The sequence below is a fragment of the Notothenia coriiceps genome, unplaced genomic scaffold (genome assembly GCF_000735185.1).
Source record: "Notothenia coriiceps isolate Sejong01 unplaced genomic scaffold, NC01 NC01_scaffold00000323, whole genome shotgun sequence".
Taxonomy (NCBI): Eukaryota; Metazoa; Chordata; class Actinopteri; order Perciformes; family Nototheniidae; genus Notothenia; species Notothenia coriiceps.
This window is the reverse complement of record NW_011333024.1, coordinates 26,718-50,708: the sequence shown is the minus strand read 5'-3', so window position 1 is coordinate 50,708 and position 23,991 is coordinate 26,718. Positions and strand designations below refer to the sequence as shown.

Here is a 23,991-nt window from a genome sequence, read left to right as displayed (position 1 = left end):
TAAGATGACTAGCATGCAGTAAAGATATGCTTAAGTGTTATAGCTAAACAGTTAACAGTAACTTAAGTTTAAATGTCCTCCACTTCAGTCGAAGTCAGCTAGTGAAGCGCTTTTATGCGTTTTTGCTAACTCGAGTGAACAGGCTAACTAATATACATCTGTCAGCACCTGCTGCTCATAGAAAGACATGGCTAGCTAAAATGGCTACTAACTTTCTCTCTTTACAAACAGGTAATCAAACGCAATGAATCACATCAGAAACATAAAGGAGAAGCTGAGCATACCAACTGGAAGCAGGTAGTTAAAGTAGCTATTTAAGAGTGGTTTCCAACTATTGTTTCTTTATCTGTGAATAAGGTTATGCACAGCTGTGATCAATCGTTTTCAAGCTGACTAACAGTGTAATAACACTTAGTCAAGAAGCCCTACGTTTGAATAGCAATATGTATGTATCTATGTAAGTCTGTCTGTGTTTACCTTATTTCTACCAACACATATTTATTTTAACAAAACATCAACAGAAATGTGTCTACCAGCGGCTACTCCAGCTTCACAGACTCGCAGCTTTTCTTCGGGTCTCAGTTTTGGCCTGAAAATTCTCAAAGCATGTCTCAAGAAATGAGTTTGTCATCCAGGAACTCCCAACAAAGTTCACAGGAGGTGAGTTTTATCATCTTACAAGTGGTTGTTGGTGAAGCAGTGATATATTTGAGGCCCAAAATGAATGGACAAATCCATTTGGTTCAGTGGCATTATTACTTATGCAGGTTACACTCAGTTTACTATTAATTATTAGTGAGTTAAGTAATGGGTCTGATGGGGAAGTTTACAGGTGTGTTGTTCTGTGAAAAATAGTTAAAAAAAATATGTGAATCTAATTTCATTAGAAAGATCCAGGCACCTTCATTCAAATCGGCAGTATGTCAGTATACTGCATCTTTGCTATATTGTTTGTTAGTAACAAGCACATTTGTTCTTATATTGCAAAATTAATGACATTGAGGCATTTAATAACAGTTTAATGGACCACCATAAGCGAATGCAGTAATTCAGGAGGCAACCTGTTTCTTTGAATTAAATCTTTTATTTGTTATCATACCTTCATATGGACGTATTTATTGTTACTGAAATGATGTGAAAATCCCTTCTGCCTTGTGTATCTATAAACCTCATATTGTTTTACTTTTTTTTTTTAGGGAAGTGACCCCAAGTTTATAAGCAGTTATCACACCAAACCTTTCTTGTTTGGAGAATTAAAGGACAAGAGCAAAGCTTTTGGGATACTCGATAAGTTTGAAGAGGACAAGAAAAGGGCAAAAGAACAAACTGACAGGTCAGTAGCTACATGCAACAAACTTTTTATTTATACTAGTGGGATTATTATTTATTTTTTTGAGTTGGCCTAATAACTTCTGACATCTTGAAATCTATCCTTTTTGTTTTAACAGTGATATTTTAGCCAAAGAATTTAATCACTTTCGAGAAACCCTCAACAATGTAAGTTATCATAGACATCCATGCTGTCTCCTTTTTGGATTTGAAAGCTTCTCTACTGTAGATGTAACATGTTCAACTATGCTGCCATGCTTTTCAGATCCAACAACTGGTCGCTGGCACTGAGAAAAATACCTGTGCGTGCGAAGCGGTCCTTCAAAAATTTGACAGTTTTTCGTCAACAAGTATGTTTTCTTATTTATTGATACTTTTAAATGAAACGATTTAAATTGGAGTTGAGTTCTAATTAGGGCTGCTCGATTATGGCAAAAATCATGATCTTGATTATTTGGATCAATAATTGATATCACGATTATTAAAAACGATTATTCATTTACCTTGAAAACATCAATTCATTGAAAAAAACAGTTGATTACCCTTAACTTTAAGTATAATTCCAATAAAAAAAACGTTTTATTTCGATTATGTTGTTTTCATAATCGTTGCAAGCCAAAATCGTAATTGCGATTAAAATACGATTAATTGAGCAGCCCTAGTTCTAATAATATTTGCCAGTAGATGGTGCTCTTTGCCAAATGAATACACATGGGTAAACCATCATTTTGGAAAATTACTATATGGTTCTATTATCTTCTATACATTTATATTGTATTGAAAAACGTTTTATACATGCATATATCTTTTATTCCCATTTATCACAGTGCAGACTAATATCAAAAGTCTTCAGATTGACATTTCCCAGCAGTTTGAGGCTTTACTGACTAAAGTGAACTCCAAGAAAGAGCTGATGGCTGAACTCGAAGACAAGATGCAAAAGGTGAACAATATTGAAACTTTTAATCAAGATTGCTGCAGATTAATTGAGGTGAAAGTGTATTTGGTTGGCTTCCAGTTGTATAAATGTACATTTGACCATTTAGACTGGGGACACCACGGTGGCATTTGGTTCAAACCTGCAAGGCTTAAAGGATGATCTGGGTTGTCTGAGAGAGGAGCAGGAGAGAGAGCGAAACATGCTGGAAGAGGCTCTGAAGCTGCTCAGCACCTTAGTCTCAGAGCACTCAGCCAAAGCCAGCTCTGAGAGGGTGACGGACAGTGCCAACCAGACGTCACCAGAGCTCGAACATTCTTTCTCCAACATCCTACAGGAGAACAAGCTTGAAGGCACACAGCTAATATGCAAGTCATACGACTGTGAGCGCAATCAGGCTCAAGTTCCCCCTCAGGGTCCCATCATAGGAAAGAGGAAAGTCCCTCAGAGAGGCCAGAGGAGGTTCAGAAAGAGGCCGCTTGTGCTCTCACAGAGGAGTAAGGGCACTGTCACAAATGAAAACAGTCAACCACTCATGAACTGCGACAAAGGACAACATGTTACTACACCTCGATGTGAGCGTCGTGATCCGAACATGGTACCAAGAAAGGACCATCTCGTTGTGGAACGTCGAATAATGCCAACCAGGAAGGTGAGATCAATAGCTGAAGGGTGTTACATCACCCCACTCAGCTGCTGGTCTCAGGAGAGCAACAACTCCGTGTGCGTTGAAGGAATAGAACCCATCTTGGCGAAACCCTCGGCTGAGTCCAAAGCGGTGACCCCAGTGAGACCCGAAGGCCTCTGGCAGCTGTTTGATATAGATGGGAGTTCTGATTTAGGCTATTAGAGAAGGAGTAAACGAGTATGAAGCCTGAAATGTGTGTTGTTCTAATTATCCCTACTCTGGACCTATTATACTAGTTGTAAAGTTTCTCAGTTTGTAGACAAAATAACACATTGATAACTGTTTAATGTTCAAAAAGCTTTAGAGGGATGTAAAAAGATACAATATGTATTTGATTAATAACTCATGTATTCTGTACTTACACTTCTGAGTACACAATGTAAACAAACAACTGTATTCAAATAAACAAACGTTTCCATAATATTGCTAACGTTTAGTTTGTTTATTAGCAGAACACATTTGCTTTAGCAAGCATCCATCAAAAGAACAAACTCATTAATGAATACGATATTCAACTATGTATGACATGTCAACTTATTTATAGTAAATTGACATTGCCATACAATTATTGATTGACAGAAAATTCCTTAGCATAATCGTTTCAGTCATTGTTTTTAGGCACAAACATTATTCTGGATTAAGCGACCCATAGAGAGGTTTTTTTCTATTTATCCGTGTGGTATATTTCTGTACCATATATGTACGTCTTGATGTCGAAAGAAATAATTTTGTGTTGCTGATAATTTTGTGCCACACAGCTGCAGGTTTTAGGGGATCAATCTGCAGATCTTGCGCAATAAGATACAAAATGACAATAACTGTATTTACAAATGTTCTTTTGTATTCTCATTAACAGGAGAATCTCTTGCGACAGCGTGCAAATCATTAACTGCAGATCCTCTTCCATGCAGGATAACAATGAACGCCTTTAGCCCAGCATTAAGTGCATTAATAATGAATCATTAATTTCCTTTGCTAATTCTCCCACACAGACTTTGGCCTGACCTGAGAGGTGGGGGTCACTGTTTAACTAAGTCTGCAGGTGGGGACATGAGTCCCCTAGGGTTGAGACTTGCAACTAAGCAGACGTCATAGTTATCATGCATCAGAGCGTGCCGAGCCACCACAGTCCACCGGCCCCCCCACGGATCCAGCTCCAAAATGTCCTTTGTTATATCGTCATGACGATCTAAAAGTAGTAATGAAACAGATTTCAGTCCCATGGAAACATCTTTCAAGCACTTTTAATTAAATGGATACAGATATTCTTTCTTACCTGCTCCTTTGTAGTATCCACACACATATATCTTGCCTCCCACCACTCCTGCGTTTGAGGCATTGGTGCGCAGAGAGAGCTGTGCGAATGGGAGAGGAGGTCCATCCCTCCACTTATTTTCATCTGGGTTGTAGATCTCCACAGCATCAAGGCAGTGGCGTGATTGCCCACAGTCACTGCCCTCACAACCAATACCACCTGCAAAATCCATATTTCATCAGAAAATGGCTTCATTCTCTCAAACTATTTCTAACACTTAATAAGTGCAGCACAATCAGAGTTTCCCTTCAATATTGTAATATCTATAGAAAATGTGCCATCAGTCAACACCCTCTAAAAGGATCATCAAAAATATTGTTTCAATATTGCATACCAAGAGAGATTAAAAAGAAAACAATACATAATCTTACCCATCACATAAATGTCACCATTGAGTACAACGGCACTGCAGCGATACTTTGAGTACTTCATGGGTCCTAACTCTGTCCACTTATTTATGTTTGGATCATACTCCAGCAGTCGGTTACTGAGACGGTCCGGCTCATCATCCGTCCGGTATGACTGGGTGGTTGAAGGGGAGGGAGAGGGAGACAAAGCAGTCAGAGAGGGGTTACAGACACTCAAGGTTTTTGCAGGTCTCAAAAGTCTCACATTCACTTTAAATGTATGACTAAAATGGTTGTACGTTTTTTTTAGCCATTAAAATAATGTTAAGATATTTTGATATTACCTGTGGTGTTCGACCCCCGATCACATAAAGGCGATCTTTCATCCCGACTGCGCTGTGATAGGCTAAAGGCAGAGGCAGGGGAGCTGCACTGCGCCACGGCCCTCCTTGCAGAGACCACCGCTCCACACAGTTAGTGATGAGAAGCTGGTTCTTCAGCTTCATCTGCCCCCCCAGCAGGTACAGAGTTTCCCCCAGTGATGCCAGAGCGTAGGAGTCTCGGTATTCTGCTGACGACAGGCACTCCCAACTTCCCTGCGCCTCCACTTTGTACCTGGCCAACAGGGAAAACAATCAGTGCCATCTGAGTGGGGTAAGCAAATACACAGTTATCAAATGTGTCATCTAATGTCTTACCTGTAAATCTCAACGTTAATGTCTTTCTGTCGGGCCATTTTACGAGCACTTGCCTCTCCTGCGACTATAATGTCATTTTTTTCAGTAACAACCCCGGCACACACAAACCCCAGAGCCTCTGCGTAGCGAGGTGAAGTGATGTAGTAGGTTCGGCCTGTGGATGGGGCATAGCAGAAGCTGCGCTCAGCAAAGCTGCCATATCTCGATCTAATCCCATCACCATCGTTTCCAATACAGAGCAGCAGGTCTGTGGTCTCCATGCCGTAGCGCAGCTTTAGCTTGCGTGGCGCTGCTGAGGGGTGCATCGCTGTGACATCCAAGGCTTGATTGAGCATCTCAAGACACTCAGCGTCAGACAGCAGGGCCGTGTTCCTCTTCATCGCGTCTTTCAAATTGTCAGGGTGTATCAGCGGCAGACGGACCTTCCTCAGGAGTTCAGGAAGGTGCAGATTACGGACCTCTCCATCTTCCACAGTGCAGTGTCTGACCCAGCGGAGGACCACATCCAGGATGGTCTCTTCTTGTGAAACGTTAAGGTCATCAGAGGTCAGCAGCTTTCCCAGTTGATGGGCCTCCAGCTCCAGGACTTCCTCATTTTGGCAGACTTGGACAAAGTTCTGCCCAAGAAAGCGCTGAGCATGTTCAGCTAAATCCTCCGCTCCAAGGTCACGGGCAAAGTAATACACACCGAGGCAGTTGGAAGCATCCATGTTCTCGGTCATGTGCAGCTGACAGCGATGGAAAACGTCGTCCATCTGCAGGAGAAAAGATGCAATAGAGATGCCTTGCACATTGGCGTTGGTGAGAGCAAGATCTGAGCAGTACATGTAGTTCAGCAGGAGGGCCAGGCTGTCTGCAGGGGTGTCACGCAGAACTATTTCTCTAGTGTTGCACTCGCGAAGGCCGCAGGTGAACATAACACGAAAGTAAGGACTAAAAGCGGACAAGACCACCCGGTGACAGGGGAAGCTGATTCCCTCAGCAACCAGCACCACATCCGTCAGATGCTCGCTCTCCCTCATCTTCCTCAGCTGGTTGAGCAGCACCAGCCCATGTTTGGAGGTAACATCCATTTTACCTCAACTTTTTAGTGACAATAATATTTACAAAAGTTAGGAAGTGTTATGCAATCTGAACACCTGGTCAGGAGATTGTCTCTAGAAAAACAAGAAGAAAACAAATGATTAGAAGCCATCAATATCATAAGAAACAGTAGTTCAAAGTATAATTAATACTAAAACTTCTATTCAACATTTGTTAACATTGAAGAATATCCCAATAAACCAGAATGGGTAATAACCATGATATTTAAAAATAAATGTTATGTCATCTAAAAAACACACATATAATATTACATACATTATAAATAATGATTTAGTTTTTTTTTTCTCTATCTGGCACAAATTAGACTAATGTGACAAAAACAGACAAACAATTGAAGATAATTTTGCTTATATTTGTATAATTATTATAATTATTTTTATAATATTATTATTATTTTAATCATTATGATTATTTTTAGTATTATTAGAATTATTAATATCATTATTATTTTCTTCTATTTATATTGCGATAACATTGTTATTGTTGTTTTTATGGCCACTGTAATCAAAATGCTGCTCTGATTCAAAAAATATACATTTTCTATTAGCCTTAAATATATTCAATACTAGCCAAATGTCCACCACCATTGTCCATACTGTATAGCCTGTACACTATTATAACTTTTATAACACCACATCTGTCCTTTGTATTACAGCATGCCCTTTTAAAGCCTTACCATAATCATTAGCTCCTTGGTAATCTTCAGCCTAAAAAGACGAGTACATTTCCATGTGTTGTTGATGTTGCTGAATTGGTCAGTCAGCTGTGTTAGAGAAGGTCCGAGAGACTGCAGGACACTAAGATATGTACCCCCTCCTCTGCTGTGGCCCTCTGAGCTGCCAACCCAAAATAGACAGTGTTGTTGCCGACAGCAAGTAGGTCAGAAGGTTTCCCTGGTCAGGACAGTGTTAACTTGTAATCTGAGACATGATAGAGACATGCATTGAATTATATTGATATTCCTTATTAGATTTGTTGGGATTATGTTGTACTTTGTGAGTAAAGTAATGTTACATGTTGTTTGCCTCAGTCACGTGTGTGCAGCTCTGGAAGGACTGAAATGAAACATTGCTTCGAGTTCGGATTCAGATTTCATGACGGCACTCTCTTAAAGGCCCAGTGTGCTCTCTGCCCACATGTTGCAATCATCACACATTGTCCATTAAGTTTGAGAAATGAAATCAGGACTTTTGCACCAACCAAAAGTAAGTTTATATACTCAATGTATTCGTTTTTAAAGAAATTATTGTAGGCCTTGGTACAGAGCAAGTATGTAAAAATATCTAACGATTACGTAAATATCAGTTTGTAGAATAGAGCAGATACAGAGGAGACATTTTACCAATGAAGAAACAACAACTGGGTTCCATAGCCATAGTTATTAAACAAATAGGAGAATTATTGAAAAGCATGTGTGTTGTATACATACTACTACATACACACATACTACTTGGACTTCTTTTATTTTGGTTCAGATGTTGCCCATGAGCAATGTGTTGCGTATAAGGAGACTTTTCATGCTTCATTACCTCCATTTTTGCAAGTGAATGGGAAAAAAAACTGGAAGGATGTGAACATGCCTGTCAAACATCCATCGACTCTCACCAGAGTTCATATTTTTCCTCTTTAACACCATAATTACATCCTTAGTGTGGGGGAAACTTCTGTGGTGCAATGCAGACTCAAAAGGAGACACAAGGAGAGCTGGAGCTTTGATGTCAAACACTGATGGTTTATTTGGAGTATTGGCCGGAGAATTCACAAAGCATGTCCAGGGCCAGAGGTCTGACTCCACGGTAGAGTTGCCACAATCGATTCTGAAGCGCCTGTCTCTGGATAGACCTTTTAACTAGTTTGGAGGAGAGTAATAAACATTCTTGACTAGATAGACTAAACAGATGGGGACACTGAATTACTTGCAACTGACGCTTATGGCCTCAAAGATTTCACACCTTGGAGTCAACAAGCCCCAAAAAGGAAGCGTTCCTTTTGTCCCCGTAACAATAAACTATGTTTGACCGAAAGGTGCCTGGCAACAACAACATATGGCTGAAGCAGCCCCATCCTTAATTAAGGGAGATAACAGATGCCAAGGCTGGTCCTCGGTGTCAGAGGGCAAAGGAGAATTTTTCCCCAACAGTTAGCTTTTTCCAACCTAACATCCTCCTTTAGTTAACCATTAGGCAATATGGTGTACATATGCACAGTTTTTCTTGTGACAGACGAACAGGAGCATCAGTAGTAAAGGGTAAGAAAAGTTGCAAAGATTCAGAACAATGGACTCTCGCAGATTTGGGAAATACATTGTGGAGCGGGAGGTGCTGGATGAGCAGAGACTGGAAGAGATAACGCAGAGAAAATCTCACTCTGACAATCAATCTTCTCTAACTGAACGCCTAAAAGACTCCTTAAGGTAAGAACCATTTCATGGCTTTCAAATGTACTCTACTTTAGATGTAGATGAATGATCTGATCTTCTATTCAAAGATAACCACAGACCCATTTCAGATATTTGTCCTTTAAGCTTTATACAATATAAAAACTTGTTTTCTGTATCCTTCACATCTCTTCCAGATGTACAGTACCCAAACTGAAACACAGCGTGATGAGCAGCTTGCCGGTGTTGTACTGGCTGCCCAAATACTCAGTCTGGGACTATGGCATGCCAGACCTCATCTCCGGCATCAGTGTGGGCATAATGCACCTGCCCCAAGGTATGACAATGGTCCATTATTTCATGACTTAAAGGGTGAATGACAAAAACCTACTTGAGTAGTTCAACTTTAATCCATCATTTAATCCAGTAAAATGCTAAAGCTTCATACAAATATTCATAAGTAAAGACTGAGATTGGTGTAACCAAACTTGTGTTTTCTTACAGGTTTGGCATATGCGATGTTGGCTTCCGTACCTCCTGTATTTGGGCTGTACTCGTCCCTCTATCCAGCATTGATCTACTTCTTTTTTGGAACATCACGTCATATCTCTATCGGTATTCAAAAGAGAGATTGAAAGTTAATAGAGCACATAGAGCAGTGCTGGTACACAATATAACAAATAATATGTTAGGATAAACTGACCAAAATATGCTATTATATTAAGTAAATGCTAAAATAAGCTATATGCAGTATAATAAAAGAGAGACGTTACACCGTTATCATTACAACCTCTGTAATAAGACTTTTCTTCATTGTGTTCAGGGACATTTACTGTGCTCAGCATCATGGTAGGCAGTGTGACAGAGAGACTTGCTCCAGATGTGAATTTCCTCATACAAAATGGGACCAACGTCACTGCAGAGGTGAACATACCTGCCAGGGACTCATACAGGGTGCAGGTGGCGGTTGCTACTACGGTTTTAGGAGGACTAATTCAGGTCTGAACCTTTTACTGAAATCATAACACGCCATTTTGTTGTTGAAGCTGCCAAAACTCACATTTACATACCTGATTGTTTTCATAGGTGGCTCTGGGTTTGGTCAAGTTTGGATTTGTGGGAACGTATTTGTCTGAGCCTCTGGTGCGGGCTTACACAACGGCTGCTTCAGCTCATGCTGTGGTGGCACAACTGAAGTACATCTTTGGAGTCTCACCAACACGGTTTAGTGGTCCCTTTTCAATGGTGTATGTGAGTACTATCAAGTCATTTCTTCTGATTACTTCCTACCAAAAATAACAGTAACACACTCAAAAGAGGTTGTTGTGCGTTTGTCATAATTTTATTTAAACTTGTATTCAACTGGAAATCTTTGAAATGTGTTATCTCTTTTATGTAAGAAAATATATTTATATCACACATACTTCCTTTATAAGACACTCTCTCCAACTGTAATGTATTTCAGGCTTGAAACAGGACATTGCTGAGGTTGGACATATCAGGGATCAATTAAATAATACTAGGGATGGGACGATGTAGGTTTGAATTGGAATAAAAACGATATAAAACATTTACAATAAGTTCACTGTGGTGAATTTATTTGATCAAGAAAGACGTGAATACACTTCCACAAAGTTCAATAAACATTGAGCCAGTAGTTCTGTAATCCTGCTGACAGAAAACAAGCCAGTACGAAAACACGCCTCCCTTGAGGGATGTTACTATGACTCAAAATCATTTGGTGTGTGCATCAAAGCATGTATGTGTTTTATTATTTACAGGACTAAGCCATAACCACCTACTGCTTTTTATTTTCCATTTTCAGACTCTGAAGGATGTTTGCTCCTTGCTGCCTTACACTCATCTTCCCACACTGGTGGTCAGCGCTGTGTCCATGGTGTTTTTGATTGCAGCGAAGGAGCTCAACTCTTTCATCAGTCCAAAGCTGCCAGTGCCGATCCCAGTGGAGCTCATCACAGTCAGTTGATAAGACGACACACTCTCTGGCCTCTCTTCGTGTTATCGCCTCTGTGCTCTGCGCTGCTGCTGCTGATGTTGCAGCTTGAAAAAGCACAGACACAGAAAGCTAAGCAGCTGAATCAGCAGTTGTGCCTCCTTTGTGCAGTTTACAGCAAAAATTGAGATTCTTTAAGGCTAATAATTAGTTTTACCTCTAGCATATGGTTAACAGGTTTTTAATGATTCTTGTTAATGGATTAAAAGGTGTTGTTTGTGGTTTCATCTCTATTATTTCCAATTATGGATTTAGATTGTGGCGGGGACATTGATATCAGCCTATACCCACTTGAACAGAAACTACACTATTTCAGTTGTTGGAGAAATTCCTAGTGGGTAAGCATTTCGATTTATTTTATACTGCTGTAATTCTTTTTTGAGTCACATTCCCCATCTTGTTTTGCAAGGCGCAACCAACAATCATTTTCATTTCCCACTAATCTGCTGATTATTTTTGAGATTAATCAATTATCATTTGTATGTTTGTAATTGTCAGCACCAAACCTAGAGGCTGAAAATAGCGTTTCTACTTTTTTTATGAAATTGTATTCTTCATCTATTGATGGGGATTGTTTTCTTTGTTTATACCTTTAAACGTTGAAGCTCTATTGTTTATTACAAACTGATTTATTTTTTCCTCTACCTTTTCGCCAGTCTAAGTCCTCCAAGTGTTCCAGATGCAAGTCTCTTTGGAGAGGTTATTGGAGATGCTTTTGCATTGGCCATGGTTGGATATGCCATATCTATTTCACTTGGCAAAACATTTGCACTGAAACATGGATACAAGGTTGATAGCAACCAGGTAAATAATGTCTTTAATAAGCTTTATTTCTGCAGATACCTTTAGTGTACAATCAATTTCTCAAACCTTATTTCTCTTCTCATTCAAATGTTTCTTTCTCCACCCTGCTTCAGGAGCTGGTGGCGCTGGGTCTCAGTAATGCGGTGGGAGGATTCTTCCAGTGCTTCTCCGTCTGCTCCTCTATGTCTCGAAGTCTGATTCAAGAAACCACCGGAGGGAAAACTCAAGTGAGTGAGCAGCAGAAGTAACAAGATTATATCAGCTTGACCTCACAAGTACTGTGAACATGCAACATGCAATAATTATACTCTATTATGACCCATTTAAGGACGATTGAGTAAGAGTAAAAAGCAAATAATGTTAATTAAATAAAACCACATTGTGTACGTAGGAAAATCGAAAACTGACCGTACTCAAACACTTTTTTATTGCCTTTCAAAATACAGCAACATTGTTATTTTTGTCACCATGTTATCATTACTGATCTGAACACAAATAGTTCAAAACAACCAGAAACTTCATGTTTTTATTGCAGATGGCCGCCGTTGCCTCGTCTCTAATTGTGTTGGTGACTATACTGAAACTTGGACCCTTGTTCCAGGAGCTGCCAAAGGTTCTGTTACTCTAACACTCCTCTTCACTACAAAGTAGACTTAAAGTTAATATCTATAATGCATGAGATGTTATTGCAATGGATTGTTCTTATTAATCATGTTGGTTGTGTTTGTTTCAGGCTGTCCTTGCAGCGATTGTCTTTGTAAACCTAAAGGGCATGTTCAAGCAGCACTCGGACATTGTTACACTGTGGAAACGCAGCAAGATCGATCTGGTGAGAGGTTAAATTATTATTCATTTGAACAATACCCCTACAAGAAACAACTGCAACATAATCAAGTGTGGTGTTGAATCTAGAAACAGCCATTGTTCTTGTTTCCTTTTCATTATCATGCTGCACCCCCCCAGATGGTGTGGTTGGTCACTTGGGTGTCAACACTGCTGCTCAATCTGGATCTGGGTCTGGCAGCATCCATCCTCTTTGCTCTGCTGACTGTCATTTTCAGAACTCAGATGTAAGACTCTTCTGAACTTTATCATATTATTTCTCCCTTCAGTATCTGAGTTATACTGTGTATGTGGGAATACACATATAAGCCAATGGTGTTAGGATGCAAATGTAGCCAGATTATAAAAATAATACTGTATAGAAACATAATATTTTGTTGTCTTTTATTCCTTTAAGGCCAACATACTCTGTTCTGGGAAATGTTCCAGGTACAGAACTGTATGTGGATATAGAGACCCACAGAGAGGTGAAACAAGAGGACTAACCGTACAGTAAATAAGATCTTTCCCACACTCACAAGAAAAATGTGAAAAACCTTTTGCTTTTTTACAGGCGAGAGATGTTCCTGGTGTTACTATATTTCGCTCCTCAGCTACAGTTTATTTTGCCAATGCTGATCTGTACATCGAGGCTCTGAAAGAAAAGGTTTGTTCTCTTTCATAGTGAAAAACAAAGTACAAGAATCAGTCCAATATGCCACCTTCAAATGCTTTGCTTTATCATACCATTCCCAAAACCAAAAGATATTCAGTTAACCCTTATGTTGTGTTCGGGTCTCTCGTGACCCGTTTCAAGATACAATTATATAATAACTACGCTCTAGTTTTTTTGTATCGAAACAAGGCTTCATGATATCCTCCACAACAGCTATATAAACACTACAAAACTGATTTTAGCCAAGTCTGAAGGTCTCTAAAAAAAAAGTGTATAATTTGGTGTTCGGGTCTGGGAAGACCCAGCAGAATTGTTTTGGGTGACTCGGGGTCAAATTTGGCCCAATCAAGATTCATCTTTGACTTTAGACAAAGCATAAATATCTTGTTTTTGTTCCTTAATATTTTTAAAAGATGCAGATTATGTATTATCTTTCTTGTTGATCTTTTTTCAGAGTGGGCTTGACATCAGTAAAATGATTATCTATAAGAAGAGGCAGGAGGCCAAACAGAGACGTAGAGAAAGGAGGGCCGAGAGGCGGGAAAAAAGGCAAGCCAAAAAAGAGGTGTGTACGCTTGAGATGTATAATACAACTGCAAAAATAATACTTTAAAAAATAGTAAACATTTTAACGAACAGTCAAAAAGATTTGCACCCAAATCCTGTGAATTAAAAAAAGTAGGGCTGCAAATGGTGATCAAATTATTTATTAATGATGTCAATGAATTGCTTTATCTATGAAATGTAAAAATAGCTGGTCGATAATTGTTTAGATTAGTAAATTACTGGAAAAGTAAATGTAAAAGTAAATGGCTGAAGAGTAACACTGGACAAAACTACAGGTGACCAATGAACAAGTTACCAAAAAAGTCTGCTTTGTTAAAAGGAGCTTGACTGATTTGTTTCTCGTACCCCTCTTCAGAGACGGGCAGCACAGAGGGCAGCTAAACATCTATCTGGAGCGCCGGTGTTCTCTGTGGAGGAAGAGGCCGGCAGCTGGAGAAACACCTGTGTGGACGGGGATGTTACAGACAGAGAGCAGCAGGGCTGCACTGAGAGGGAGAACGGGACAGTGTTCATCATCCCAACTACTCCTCGAACCCCCGACAGATGGGAGTACCTGAAGGGAGGAGAACCAGACTGCACCAGCTTAGGGTCCATCTCCGAGCTGCAGGAGGGGGACACCACCACCCTGGACTCCAGCAGCGATGACACGCTCAGCCGCGATCTGGAGCGCATCTCTCTTGGATCACTGGGCAAGTGGAGCTGGGATATTCACTCAATCATTATCGACCTCTCCACAGCTAACTTCATTGACATAGTGGCAATCAAGACTATCAAAAATGTAAGTACTAAAGTGAGAAATATTTCATTTAAGGACAAATGCCTTTAAAGTTGTCATTCGAAAATGTCCGCATTACAATATCTTTAAATTACTCGACCTATGTTATATTTTGTTGAAAAAATCCTTGCTATCCTTTTTAATAAGGGAATGACAAATCTTCAGCACAAACAAAACTGATTTAGATTTAACTTTGTCTTGGTGTTGATGTCACTGAAATGGGAGTTTATTATATACATAATGTATAGTACTCTTTAACTGTTACATAAACTCTGATGATTAACTGTGAGATAATTAATAAGGGTGATTCGTTGCAACTGATGGGGAACAAACAGCATGCATATTCTGAATTTTCCTTTTTGCAGATTATCCATGACTTCAGTGAGATTGATGTAGATATCTACATTGCTTGTTGTCAAGGTAAGTGAACCCACTTTTCCTGAAGCCTGCACTGCATGAAAAGTCTCCACTGTGGTAGTAAATTGTATGTAAAATGTTTTTTCCTCAGCCCCTGTAGTGGAACAATTAGAGCTTGGTGACTTCTTCTCTGAGACGATTACAAAGAGAAGTCTTTTTGTCTCTGTTCATGATGCTGTGCTCTACTGTCTGAACCACCGCGGAGCCACATCTATCCCCAGATACGAGCCATCAGTGGTGAGTATGTGCAGCTGATGTCCAGGTGGACGTGCAAGATTGATACTTAACATTTTGATTAAACTAAACTACTTTCTGTTTTCAGGATACATACGATGGCACAAAACTTTAAGGGGTTTTAACCAGAGGACATCCAGTGCTGAAGATGTAAAAAATGTCTCAACATGGGGGGGCAGTCCAAATATTTGATGGAATTGTATTTATAAAGTAATGATGGACAAGTGTTGTGTTATATTTATACATCTTATCTTTCAAGTAGGAAAACTGATGACACATGATCTTTTATTGAGTTTTTATTCAATGTGGAAGAGAGATAGAGTGCATTGTAGAGAAAAAATAAATAAAATCCACGAAACACCCTAACGATACCTAGAAAATAACGAGGAATCCAAAGAACAAACACTAGACAACATGCATCACGGTGACAGTGTGTCAGCCTTTTTTGGTAATGGCAGCAATAACAACGTAGGACATTGAAATGTTTACAGTAGCCATTTCAATTTTCAAGTGCAATTTCTGCTCATAGCAACAGCTACACCTGTGGAGCTAATCCATGCAAAGGGAATTTTTTTTGTCCTAACTCTTTTAAAGAGTTTCTAATACAACATTCCTAAAATGGTAAATTATGAGGGATTAAAAAATAACAGGATAACAATATCCAAGCAATACTTAATAAAAGCATCTCTTTACAGTTGCATAAACCCACTGTGACCTCATTCCCTGAATAAAACTTGTCTCCACATACTGGCCACAGAGGATGTTGCCAAAGACTTTGTGCACATGACTGAGGAAGGCTAGGTAGGTTTTCTTTTTCATTTTGGTTTATGAGCTACAAGTCTTGATGGATATCAGAACTCTGCGTGTCCTGGTTTAGAGTCAGATCTTCATCATCATCGTCCTCTGGCTGCTGTGAAACCAGCTGCTGGTAGCGAGCCTGCCGCTGGTAATCCGGGTCGATGTTGATCCATTTATTTGCAACCCACTTAGTGCCCTGGGTGACCATGCACCCTCCATGCAGAGCGTATTCATCCTGCTCTCCTACCCAACCTTTTGAGAGAGAAAAAATAATAATTTAACTCAACAAGCCATTCAGATTTCGCTCAGCTCCCCCGACGAGTTACGGACCTGAAAATGAGCATGATATATCCTTTAATGTTGATGAGCAACTTCCTTTGTCTGTTTTTTAGGGCTCACACTGATGTTCTGGTTACAAAACCGCTTGGTCATGATAGGTTGACAAAGATAATGAAGTTTTTTTCTTGTAGCTAACACCTGAGTTTATTAGTTTTACTAGAAATTAACCATAGTGCACTCAGACTTTGCTGTATTCTTACAGTTTGTATCTGTCTTTCTAGATAACCTTCAATCTTTACAACACCAATTTTTAATCTCAACACTTTGACTCCAGTTAATATGTTTACTCTAATTTCGTGCCACCAAATTGTGATACTTACATGTGAATTGCCAAGATGTATGAAATTTAAAATACAATTTTAGGATTTACTGTATGCTAACAGGCAGCCTATGGGGATGGCAATGCTGGCCAATCGTTTTGACTAAATATCTCTGCAACTATTGGATTGAATGTGACACTTTGATGACCCTCAGGCCTTTTTATCTGGTGTAATGATTAGGTCAGAGTTTTCAATTAGTCAGTGACATTTGTAAACAGAAATTCATGTTTTCTGGACAGTGTATCCTAATGCATTTGGTGTTCCTCTGACTTGTAATCTAGTGCTACAATGAGGCTAATGTGTCAAATTCAAATGACTGAATCAGCTGTATTGTGTGTTTAGTGCTAAATGGCTAATGCTAACACGTTTGGATTGTCCTGATGAACATTAGCATAGAGACATTAGCATTTACCTAGCATTTAACATTTGAAGAGCTGCGATCTGAGCTGAGGACTGAAAGTCTTGTTTACTTTTCAATAATATTGTGTAAGGTTTTGAAAACTATATGTCAACAGACTTTACCTTTTGATATTTGCGCTGGAATGTGTATACCGGAAAATTGTTAATTTAAAATAAAATTCTAAATGTGCTCTATTAAATTGATTGAAATGAGTGTTTGCTGATTAGCATCTTTATTGCCACATAATGTTAAAAAGTGTGATTTTTAATGGGAATCCTACCTTTTCCATCCGAAAGATAGTTGTACCAGAAAACAGCTGTCCCTTTGGAAGGTTTCACCCTCAGGTTACCCTTGTCACAATTCCTTCTGGTGTCCAAAAGGTCCACATCATTCTGTATGAGGGACTAAAACACACACTAAACTCCGTGACACAGTTTTCTGAACGTCCAAGCCTTGCACTCACTGCCAAACATGTGAGTTAACATAGATATGAAAGACATGCACAGTGTGTACACAATACTTTTCCAAAGCTCTCCCTACACATTTCAAGGCCCACACACAATTACCCACCACTTCATCATAGGTCCTGTTGTCTGCCACAGGGAATGCGGTCTCCCCGCCCCCCTCAACAGAGTTCAGGTAGAAGAGAACTGTGATGTACCTAGGTGTGCAACACAGATTTAAATTGACACACACACACATTTGGTGCAAACAAACAAACAAACACATACTGTACAAACACTTTGTAAGCAGTAGACAAGCATACACATTTTTCCCAAGTTAAATCCCACAAACTACCATGCAGGCTTTCAACATGGAGTTTAGTAATCACACTGCGCAGATTAATTCAGATCTGGTTGGCCTACACACTGTTGTCTCACCTGCAAGACGTCTCGAAAGGAGTGGAGGTGTTGGCCGCGAGACGTGTGTGTGTGCAGGCAGTTTCAGGATACACAGGGCCGCTGTCATGGTGGGCATGGTAGTGTCCTCCCTGCTCATACCGAACCACCTGTAGCGGCTCACTGAGGTCCACTAATGAGGGAGGGAGCCGAGTGAGGCGAGTCACCCTGAGAAAGGTGAAGAAAAAATATGTTAAAATGGTTATTTATTTGTGATAACCGAGTTATTACAGGAATAGACTTGCTTACTTCGTCTTGATGTCTTGGAGGACCTGGTGTGCTCCTTTGCCCTGATACAGCCACGTGTGTCTGCTGTTCCTCACCAGCTGACTCCTCTTCACCCCTCGCTGCAGCAGGAAGCGCTGGAAGGCATCGTTGCTCAGAAGCCTGAACTCTTCTAGACTCAGCAAACCTGTCCAGGATATGTGAATGCAAATATCAACCTGATGCCTTGGGTACGTTTTAATTTCATGCTTCATTGACACTTAGCGTTGAAAATCCTGGGAATATTCAAAGTGGAAACTTCAATTTGTATTAACTGGAATAAATGGAAATATAGGGTTATTTGCTGAGGCTCTTTCTGTTAGGTCAAATGCAGATAAAACAAACCTTTAATCAAATCATTAGTATAAATAATAATCCTTGTAATAGAAATTAAAACAATAATATTGTGGAATTATATCTAAATAAGTTGACTAATTTAACATTGGGGTAAAAAATAAATCTAAAATGGAAATAGATATATTTCTGTAAAACAAGTGCAGTTTCTTTGCCCAATTTTTACCATCGCCATCCTTGTCAGCTTTGAGACCAGTATAGATTTCTCGCAGATTCTCCGGTGTGAGCCAGATGCCGTCCCTTACTCGAGAATGAGTCAGTATCTGTTGGAGGCACGATCGTAAAGACAGGATGAGTTAACTCTGAACCAAAAACTAGTGCATGTCATACATTAATACAGAACATGCCCACGATCCACAAACAGACATACACCTCATGAAGCTGCAACTGTCCATCTTGGTTGATATCAAGAAGGTTGAAGATCTCGTCTGGACTGAGGTTGAGCTCCTTAGCCAGCTCTTCCTGACCCTCCTGCACCATCAGCTGGCTCTCCATTAGACCCTTTAGCTGTGCAAGCTGCATCACAACACGGCACTCATCATCCGACAAAAACCCAGGGATCTCTGCAGACAAACACAGAGACAAATGAAGTTACACACAGAGTAATTACTCTTGGGTTAAAAGAAGATAAAACATCATTGCTTTTATATTCAAAACCTTTCTCCACTTGAAGGATTTGCTAATTAGTCACCTTTGAAATATTTTTTTAAACCTGTCCTTTGTGTCATTTCTTGTTTCTTTTAAGGGTTTATTCGAGAAAATAATCAGCATTTAATTGACACTCAAAATGATAGTTTATTTTATTAAAAACAATGCAGACCCATGATGCCTGGCGTGAACAATAATACAAACATTAGAACAGTTATATAACCCTACTGTATAGTTGATCTATGTTTTACATAACAACAACAATAATTAATATTAATATGAATTAATATTATTTAATAATTATTTTTTACATAACACTAATAAAGAGAACAAAAAATGTAAATAAAAACAGTTGGGTATACTAAATGTTTTTACTTTAAAACGTTTGTGCCATCTTTACTTCTAAAAACCTAATTTGTATGTTTTATATTGTTAGTTATGTTAGGGACAGATGTTTATCTGCTCTGTAGCCAGTCAGCTCTACGCCCTTAATTGCAGTAGTTGCCTCAGGACCTATTGACATATGTTATATTGCATATGACCTCAGCATGCACATATCTGTTAACTAGGTTATGTGTTTGGGGGTGGAGAGTGTTATGAATGCATGTTTGATTTGAGGAGAAGAAAAATAAGCCTCTTTACTGAAGCTTTAGGCCTACCTCTATGCAATGAAGGCTCATGTGGGTGTGCTGCAAATTTGTTTTGATACACGGGTGCTTTGTTTCTTACCAAAAAGCAGAGGTTTCATACTCAAAGTCCTCATTTCATGCACTTTGTTTTGCATCAGTGACACCTTTTGGACGTGTCCCACCTGAGAGATAGATCAGAGAAGTGATGTAGTGCTGCTACAGTGTTTAAGAGAGAAACACACTAAATGAAAGAGTGGGATTGATGCAAACATGTTCACATTACTCACCCTAATCCCCTCGATCCTTGTCAGAGAACTGACGCGCAGAAACTCGGGCTTTGATGGCGGACGTGGCGACTCGGGCTGCTGCTGGTTGCTGCTCGGAGCATCACGACCCTGGCTGGTATCTTCCTGCCCGCTATTGTAGTGCACGTAAAACAGCAGTGCAATAACATTGATGATGTATACATGAAAAAACACCATCACTACTACGAAGTAGGAGCGGGAGCACACGCCGCTCTTGTTGCAAGTGGGGCGGTCGGAGTGCGGCCGGAGCGGCAAGGTCGCGCTCTCGGACGGTGTCGTGTCCTCAGCATCTGATGCTTCCTGGTTGTCGCTCATTTTCCCGAAATTCGAGGAGACGATACTTCCTCAGCAGCAAAATACATGCAACTACTCAAACGATGTAATGAGCATCTGGTTGTTTCTTAAAGGTAGCAGATGTGCAGACTGACAGTTTGATTAAAAAAAGAAAGCCAGTTCCTCCGCTGCACTGAAAAAAAACACGGAGCATTCATGACAATACATGTTCTCGTTTAAGATGAAGAGTCCACTATCATTGGCTATGTGTCGTTGTGCTTTTGGTCCACAGACAGCAGCAGGCTCGGACAGTGTTGTTTACACTGCAGCAGTCCCAGTCAGCAGCGGGAGCAAAGCGCACTGCGCAGCCAAAAACACAGCGGAGCGCATCTCACAAACCGGCTCCATAAACCTGATCCAGCATCAACAGAGTACGATGATTACCCTTAAAAATAAAAGAAGCACGACCTGTGAACATAAAATACAAAACACCACGGCTGTGCAGCATATTCTACTATTTACGACCGAGCTCCGTTGTTCACATCAACAGTATGCCGACTGTGTAATACTGACCTCTGGTGAACTAAACAAATAATACACCACCTCTCTCTCATACATTTTTAATCTCTCGAAACAAAATATGACATATTGTAACAATATAGATCCCATTTGTAAGGAAAGTGCTACCTGTAACCATGTTAGTTCATACAGTTACACATTTAGCAATAATGATTAATTTCTTGTTTTTATTATCTTTGAACTTTTTTTTGTATTCTTTTTTTAATATTGCATTGACTACTGTGGTTTGCCCCAGGGGCATGTTAGAAAAAGGATTACAAAAACAAACTTTTGATCATATTTCCAAAATATGTAGCAAATATGGACAAAAATAGTTGTCACTTCCGGTGACCATCTTAGTTTCGCTCAAAGTGTACAACTTCTGAGACAGGTAGAAATATGTAAATGTACTTACTTGTGAAACCCAGTGAAAGAGATTCTAAACGATGCCGACATATCTGTTAAGCCCGAGAGACCCCGGTACCGGGGCCCTCCCTCAACATCTTGCAGGAAACAGTGTCTGAGGGCATCTTAACATTTAATAAACTATGAATGTTTTATATCCATATAACGGGAAGAAACTCATCTAACTGATCATTTAAAAATAAAAAATGTTTAAAAAGCCCCACAATGCTAACGCTGAGCCTTTGAATTAACAACGAGCGAAAAATGCTAACAGATTACTGCACCGAAACTCACTCATGAAACCTTATTATTTATCCTTTCTGCACATCCAATCAATGGGTACAGACATTATCACTCTATGTTTAGAACTTGTGTGAGATGCCTGGAGCAAACCTCGTGCAGGACCTCTGTCATGCTTAAACATTAACAGCTTCCTTCTGATTGACAAACTTATAAAACCTTCTTTTTACTTTCTACTCTGTCTTCATAAACTTAAAAACACAATTCTGGTGAATTGTTTGCGTTTTCAGTTTCCTATCTACTTTAAACAACCCCCAACTGAGAGTAACTGTTATATGATAAATACTACTCCCAAATAACATTAATAATATATATTTATTCCTTACAGTGAGTTCATTATTTCATGTCTAACAAATTCTCCTCTGTCTATGTCTAATCTAGGTGGAAAAATCCACTATTATATTTAATTTGAATAAAGCCTTAACTTTAATGTACTTCATATACTCAGTAAACCTCTTGTTACTCTCCCCTAAGGTTACTGTATGTAATATAATTTTTTCCTTGAAATATAATTAAGCAACATTTTTAGTTATATGACAAATACCATGAAATTCACAATACAGTGCAACGGTAGCAATCAGTTCTCAAAACATCTCATCAAAACCACAATGTGACGTCTGGCTCCTACAAAAACTATGCTAAAGACAACAAATTATAGTTTCTTATTTATTTCAATATATCTACTACATCAAATCACACATTGATCTATTAATTTTCAATGTATTCATTTCAACTTCAGATCACTCATTGATCGTCTACTCCTTATTTAAACCCACTCCTTTTTCTTCAGGCATTAGAGAAGAGAGCAAGCAGACACACTCCGGGCTGCTGCTCTCACAATTAGAGCAGCATCGAGAGAAAGGGGGGGACGCTCTCACAGACAAATAGTAGGCTTGTTTGAGACAAGCGAGACCTGCGCAGACCTGCGCAATTTCGATCAACGTCTTGCCAGGGTTCCCACGCTTGCCTTGACATTTTTTTCCATGCTACCTCCTGATTTTCCAGGTACCATATTAAGTGATGATCTATAGGCCCCTGAAGCTTTCCGCCCCCATCCGCGCCCCCCTCCCCTCACACACNGTAATACTATAGTTCATTAACGGCCCGTCCACACTACAGCCTCAAAAAAAGCTTGCCGGCGGGCGTGTCTGAAGCTCGACCAACAACCAATCACATGAATCTCCATTCATGTGATTGGTTGTTGGTCGAGCTTCAGACACGCCCGCCGGCAAGCTTTTTTTGAGGCTGTAGTGTGGACGGGCCGTTAATGAACTATAGTATTACTATAGTATGCTGTAAGAGTTGTATAGTGTCCATAGTAAGTTTGTAGTGTTCTGTAGTATTTTTCACCTGCTATCGTATTACTATAGTTTTTTCTGTAGTGCCATTTTATTAGCTATAGTAGCCCTATAATATTTCAATAGTAATCTAGATCTTTGTAGTATTCCTATATTATTTTAAATAGTATAACTATAGTATAATATATAGTGTTTCATAGTTGTTTTTTTTCACACACTATAGACCACTCCCATAGCAATATCATGATATTGTCATAGTGAATGCATATTATTACTATAGTGTTTGTAAAAGCATTACACTCCTAGAATTAATGTGTCATTTTTTTAATATCAAATTAATTGATAGTTCAGGCATTTATCAAACCTGGCAACTCTGGGCTTCCTGGCAGCTCTCAATGAAAGTCCAGTGGCTCCGCCCCAAAGTGTGAGAAACTTTTCACGCGCGCGCAGACAGACTCCGCGAGTGGGGCTGACACTCCCGCGAGCAAGCAAGAGGGCTGTCTGCGCGCGAGGGTCATTTCATGCGCGTGTAAAAGCACATTTTCCGCTCGTGAATAGCTTGTTTTGCGCGCTAGAATATTGACCCAAATCTGACTCCATAAAATTACTCTGAATGCTGCGACGCAGCACCTGAGATTACTTCCAAAAAGTTGTTCACGTTCTAAATTTTTTACGTTTAACGTTATATTCGTTCGGTACACTTCGGTACACACGTGTAGCGAACAGAAGGGCCCGTACCGAATAATTTCGGTACACCCCTAGTTTACACCAAAAAGATCTGGAACTAGAACTTTTTTTTTGCTAACCTTTTTCACCCCTTTTTCANCGTTATCCTACCTTTCAGAAGAACATTCTGGGAACCAAACAAAAACTTCCCGCTGAAAACTTTCCTAGAACAATGACTGTAACATTCTCAGAACGTTTTTAGAACCAAAAATCTCTAGCTGGGTGGTCTATTTTCAAGATCTTTTTAGTGACGAAAGTTTTGCATCCTTTTTGCCAGGGGTTTTCAAAGTGTGGGAAGGTGAGCCTCCCCTTAGAGAACATAAGAACAGCTGCGCCCCCCCTCCCAATTATTATTGCTATTATTATTATAA

General features: G+C 39.6%; 3 protein-coding genes across 3 annotated transcripts; 1 reads left to right on the top strand and 2 right to left on the bottom strand.

Moving 5' to 3' along the window:
* Positions 1-3,381: 3,381 nt before the first annotated feature.
* On the bottom strand, positions 3,382-7,310 carry kbtbd12 (kelch repeat and BTB (POZ) domain containing 12). The gene is made up of 6 exons (XM_010766964.1): positions 7,095-7,310; positions 5,315-6,471; positions 4,961-5,231; positions 4,641-4,791; positions 4,231-4,428; positions 3,382-4,143 (listed from the first exon to the last, which is right to left on the bottom strand). The coding sequence occupies exons 2-6, from the start codon at positions 6,385-6,387 to the stop codon at positions 3,974-3,976; spliced, it is 1,863 nt and encodes a 620-aa protein (XP_010765266.1). The 5' UTR covers positions 6,388-6,471; positions 7,095-7,310; the 3' UTR covers positions 3,382-3,973.
* A 1,298-nt stretch (positions 7,311-8,608) lies between these two features.
* slc26a6l1 (solute carrier family 26 member 6, like 1) lies at positions 8,609-15,294 on the top strand. Its single transcript, XM_010766956.1, has 19 exons — positions 8,609-8,831; positions 8,993-9,132; positions 9,300-9,410; positions 9,619-9,794; positions 9,882-10,046; positions 10,621-10,773; positions 11,065-11,147; positions 11,466-11,613; positions 11,727-11,840; positions 12,149-12,226; positions 12,347-12,442; positions 12,577-12,683; positions 12,854-12,923; positions 13,010-13,102; positions 13,566-13,676; positions 14,034-14,456; positions 14,819-14,873; positions 14,962-15,107; positions 15,193-15,294. Exons 1-19 carry the CDS (start codon positions 8,695-8,697, stop codon positions 15,217-15,219), a joined length of 2,433 nt encoding a protein of 810 aa, XP_010765258.1. The 5' UTR covers positions 8,609-8,694; the 3' UTR covers positions 15,220-15,294.
* Positions 15,295-15,384: 90 nt separating this feature from the next.
* On the bottom strand, positions 15,385-20,877 carry p4htmb (prolyl 4-hydroxylase, transmembrane b). Its single transcript, XM_010766944.1, has 9 exons — positions 20,043-20,877; positions 19,856-19,937; positions 18,851-19,041; positions 18,645-18,741; positions 18,110-18,272; positions 17,843-18,028; positions 17,532-17,622; positions 17,242-17,365; positions 15,385-16,154 (listed from the first exon to the last, which is right to left on the bottom strand). The coding sequence occupies exons 1-9, from the start codon at positions 20,373-20,375 to the stop codon at positions 15,937-15,939; spliced, it is 1,485 nt and encodes a 494-aa protein (XP_010765246.1). The 5' UTR covers positions 20,376-20,877; the 3' UTR covers positions 15,385-15,936.
* Positions 20,878-23,991: the final 3,114 nt, after the last annotated feature.

Coding starts and splice junctions, on each gene's coding strand:
- slc26a6l1 (XM_010766956.1), top strand. CDS start 8,695: ATGGACTCTCGCAGATTTGGGAAATACATTGTGGAGCGGGAGGTGCTG. Junction 12,227..12,346: donor TGTTCCAGGAGCTGCCAAAG/GTTCTGTTACTC, acceptor TGTTTGTTTCAG/GCTGTCCTTGCAGCGATTGT. Junction 14,874..14,961: donor CTACATTGCTTGTTGTCAAG/GTAAGTGAACCC, acceptor TTTTTTCCTCAG/CCCCTGTAGTGGAACAATTA.
- kbtbd12 (XM_010766964.1), bottom strand. CDS start 6,387: ATGGATGTTACCTCCAAACATGGGCTGGTGCTGCTCAACCAGCTGAGG. Junction 4,792..4,960: donor TCGGGGGTCGAACACCACAG/GTAATATCAAAA, acceptor TCAACCACCCAG/TCATACCGGACGGATGATGA. Junction 4,429..4,640: donor TGGTGACATTTATGTGATGG/GTAAGATTATGT, acceptor TGGATTTTGCAG/GTGGTATTGGTTGTGAGGGC.
- p4htmb (XM_010766944.1), bottom strand. CDS start 20,375: ATGAGCGACAACCAGGAAGCATCAGATGCTGAGGACACGACACCGTCC. Junction 19,042..19,855: donor TATGAAACCTCTGCTTTTTG/GTAAGAAACAAA, acceptor GTTTGTCTGCAG/AGATCCCTGGGTTTTTGTCG. Junction 17,623..17,842: donor CCTTTCGAGACGTCTTGCAG/GTGAGACAACAG, acceptor TTGCACACCTAG/GTACATCACAGTTCTCTTCT.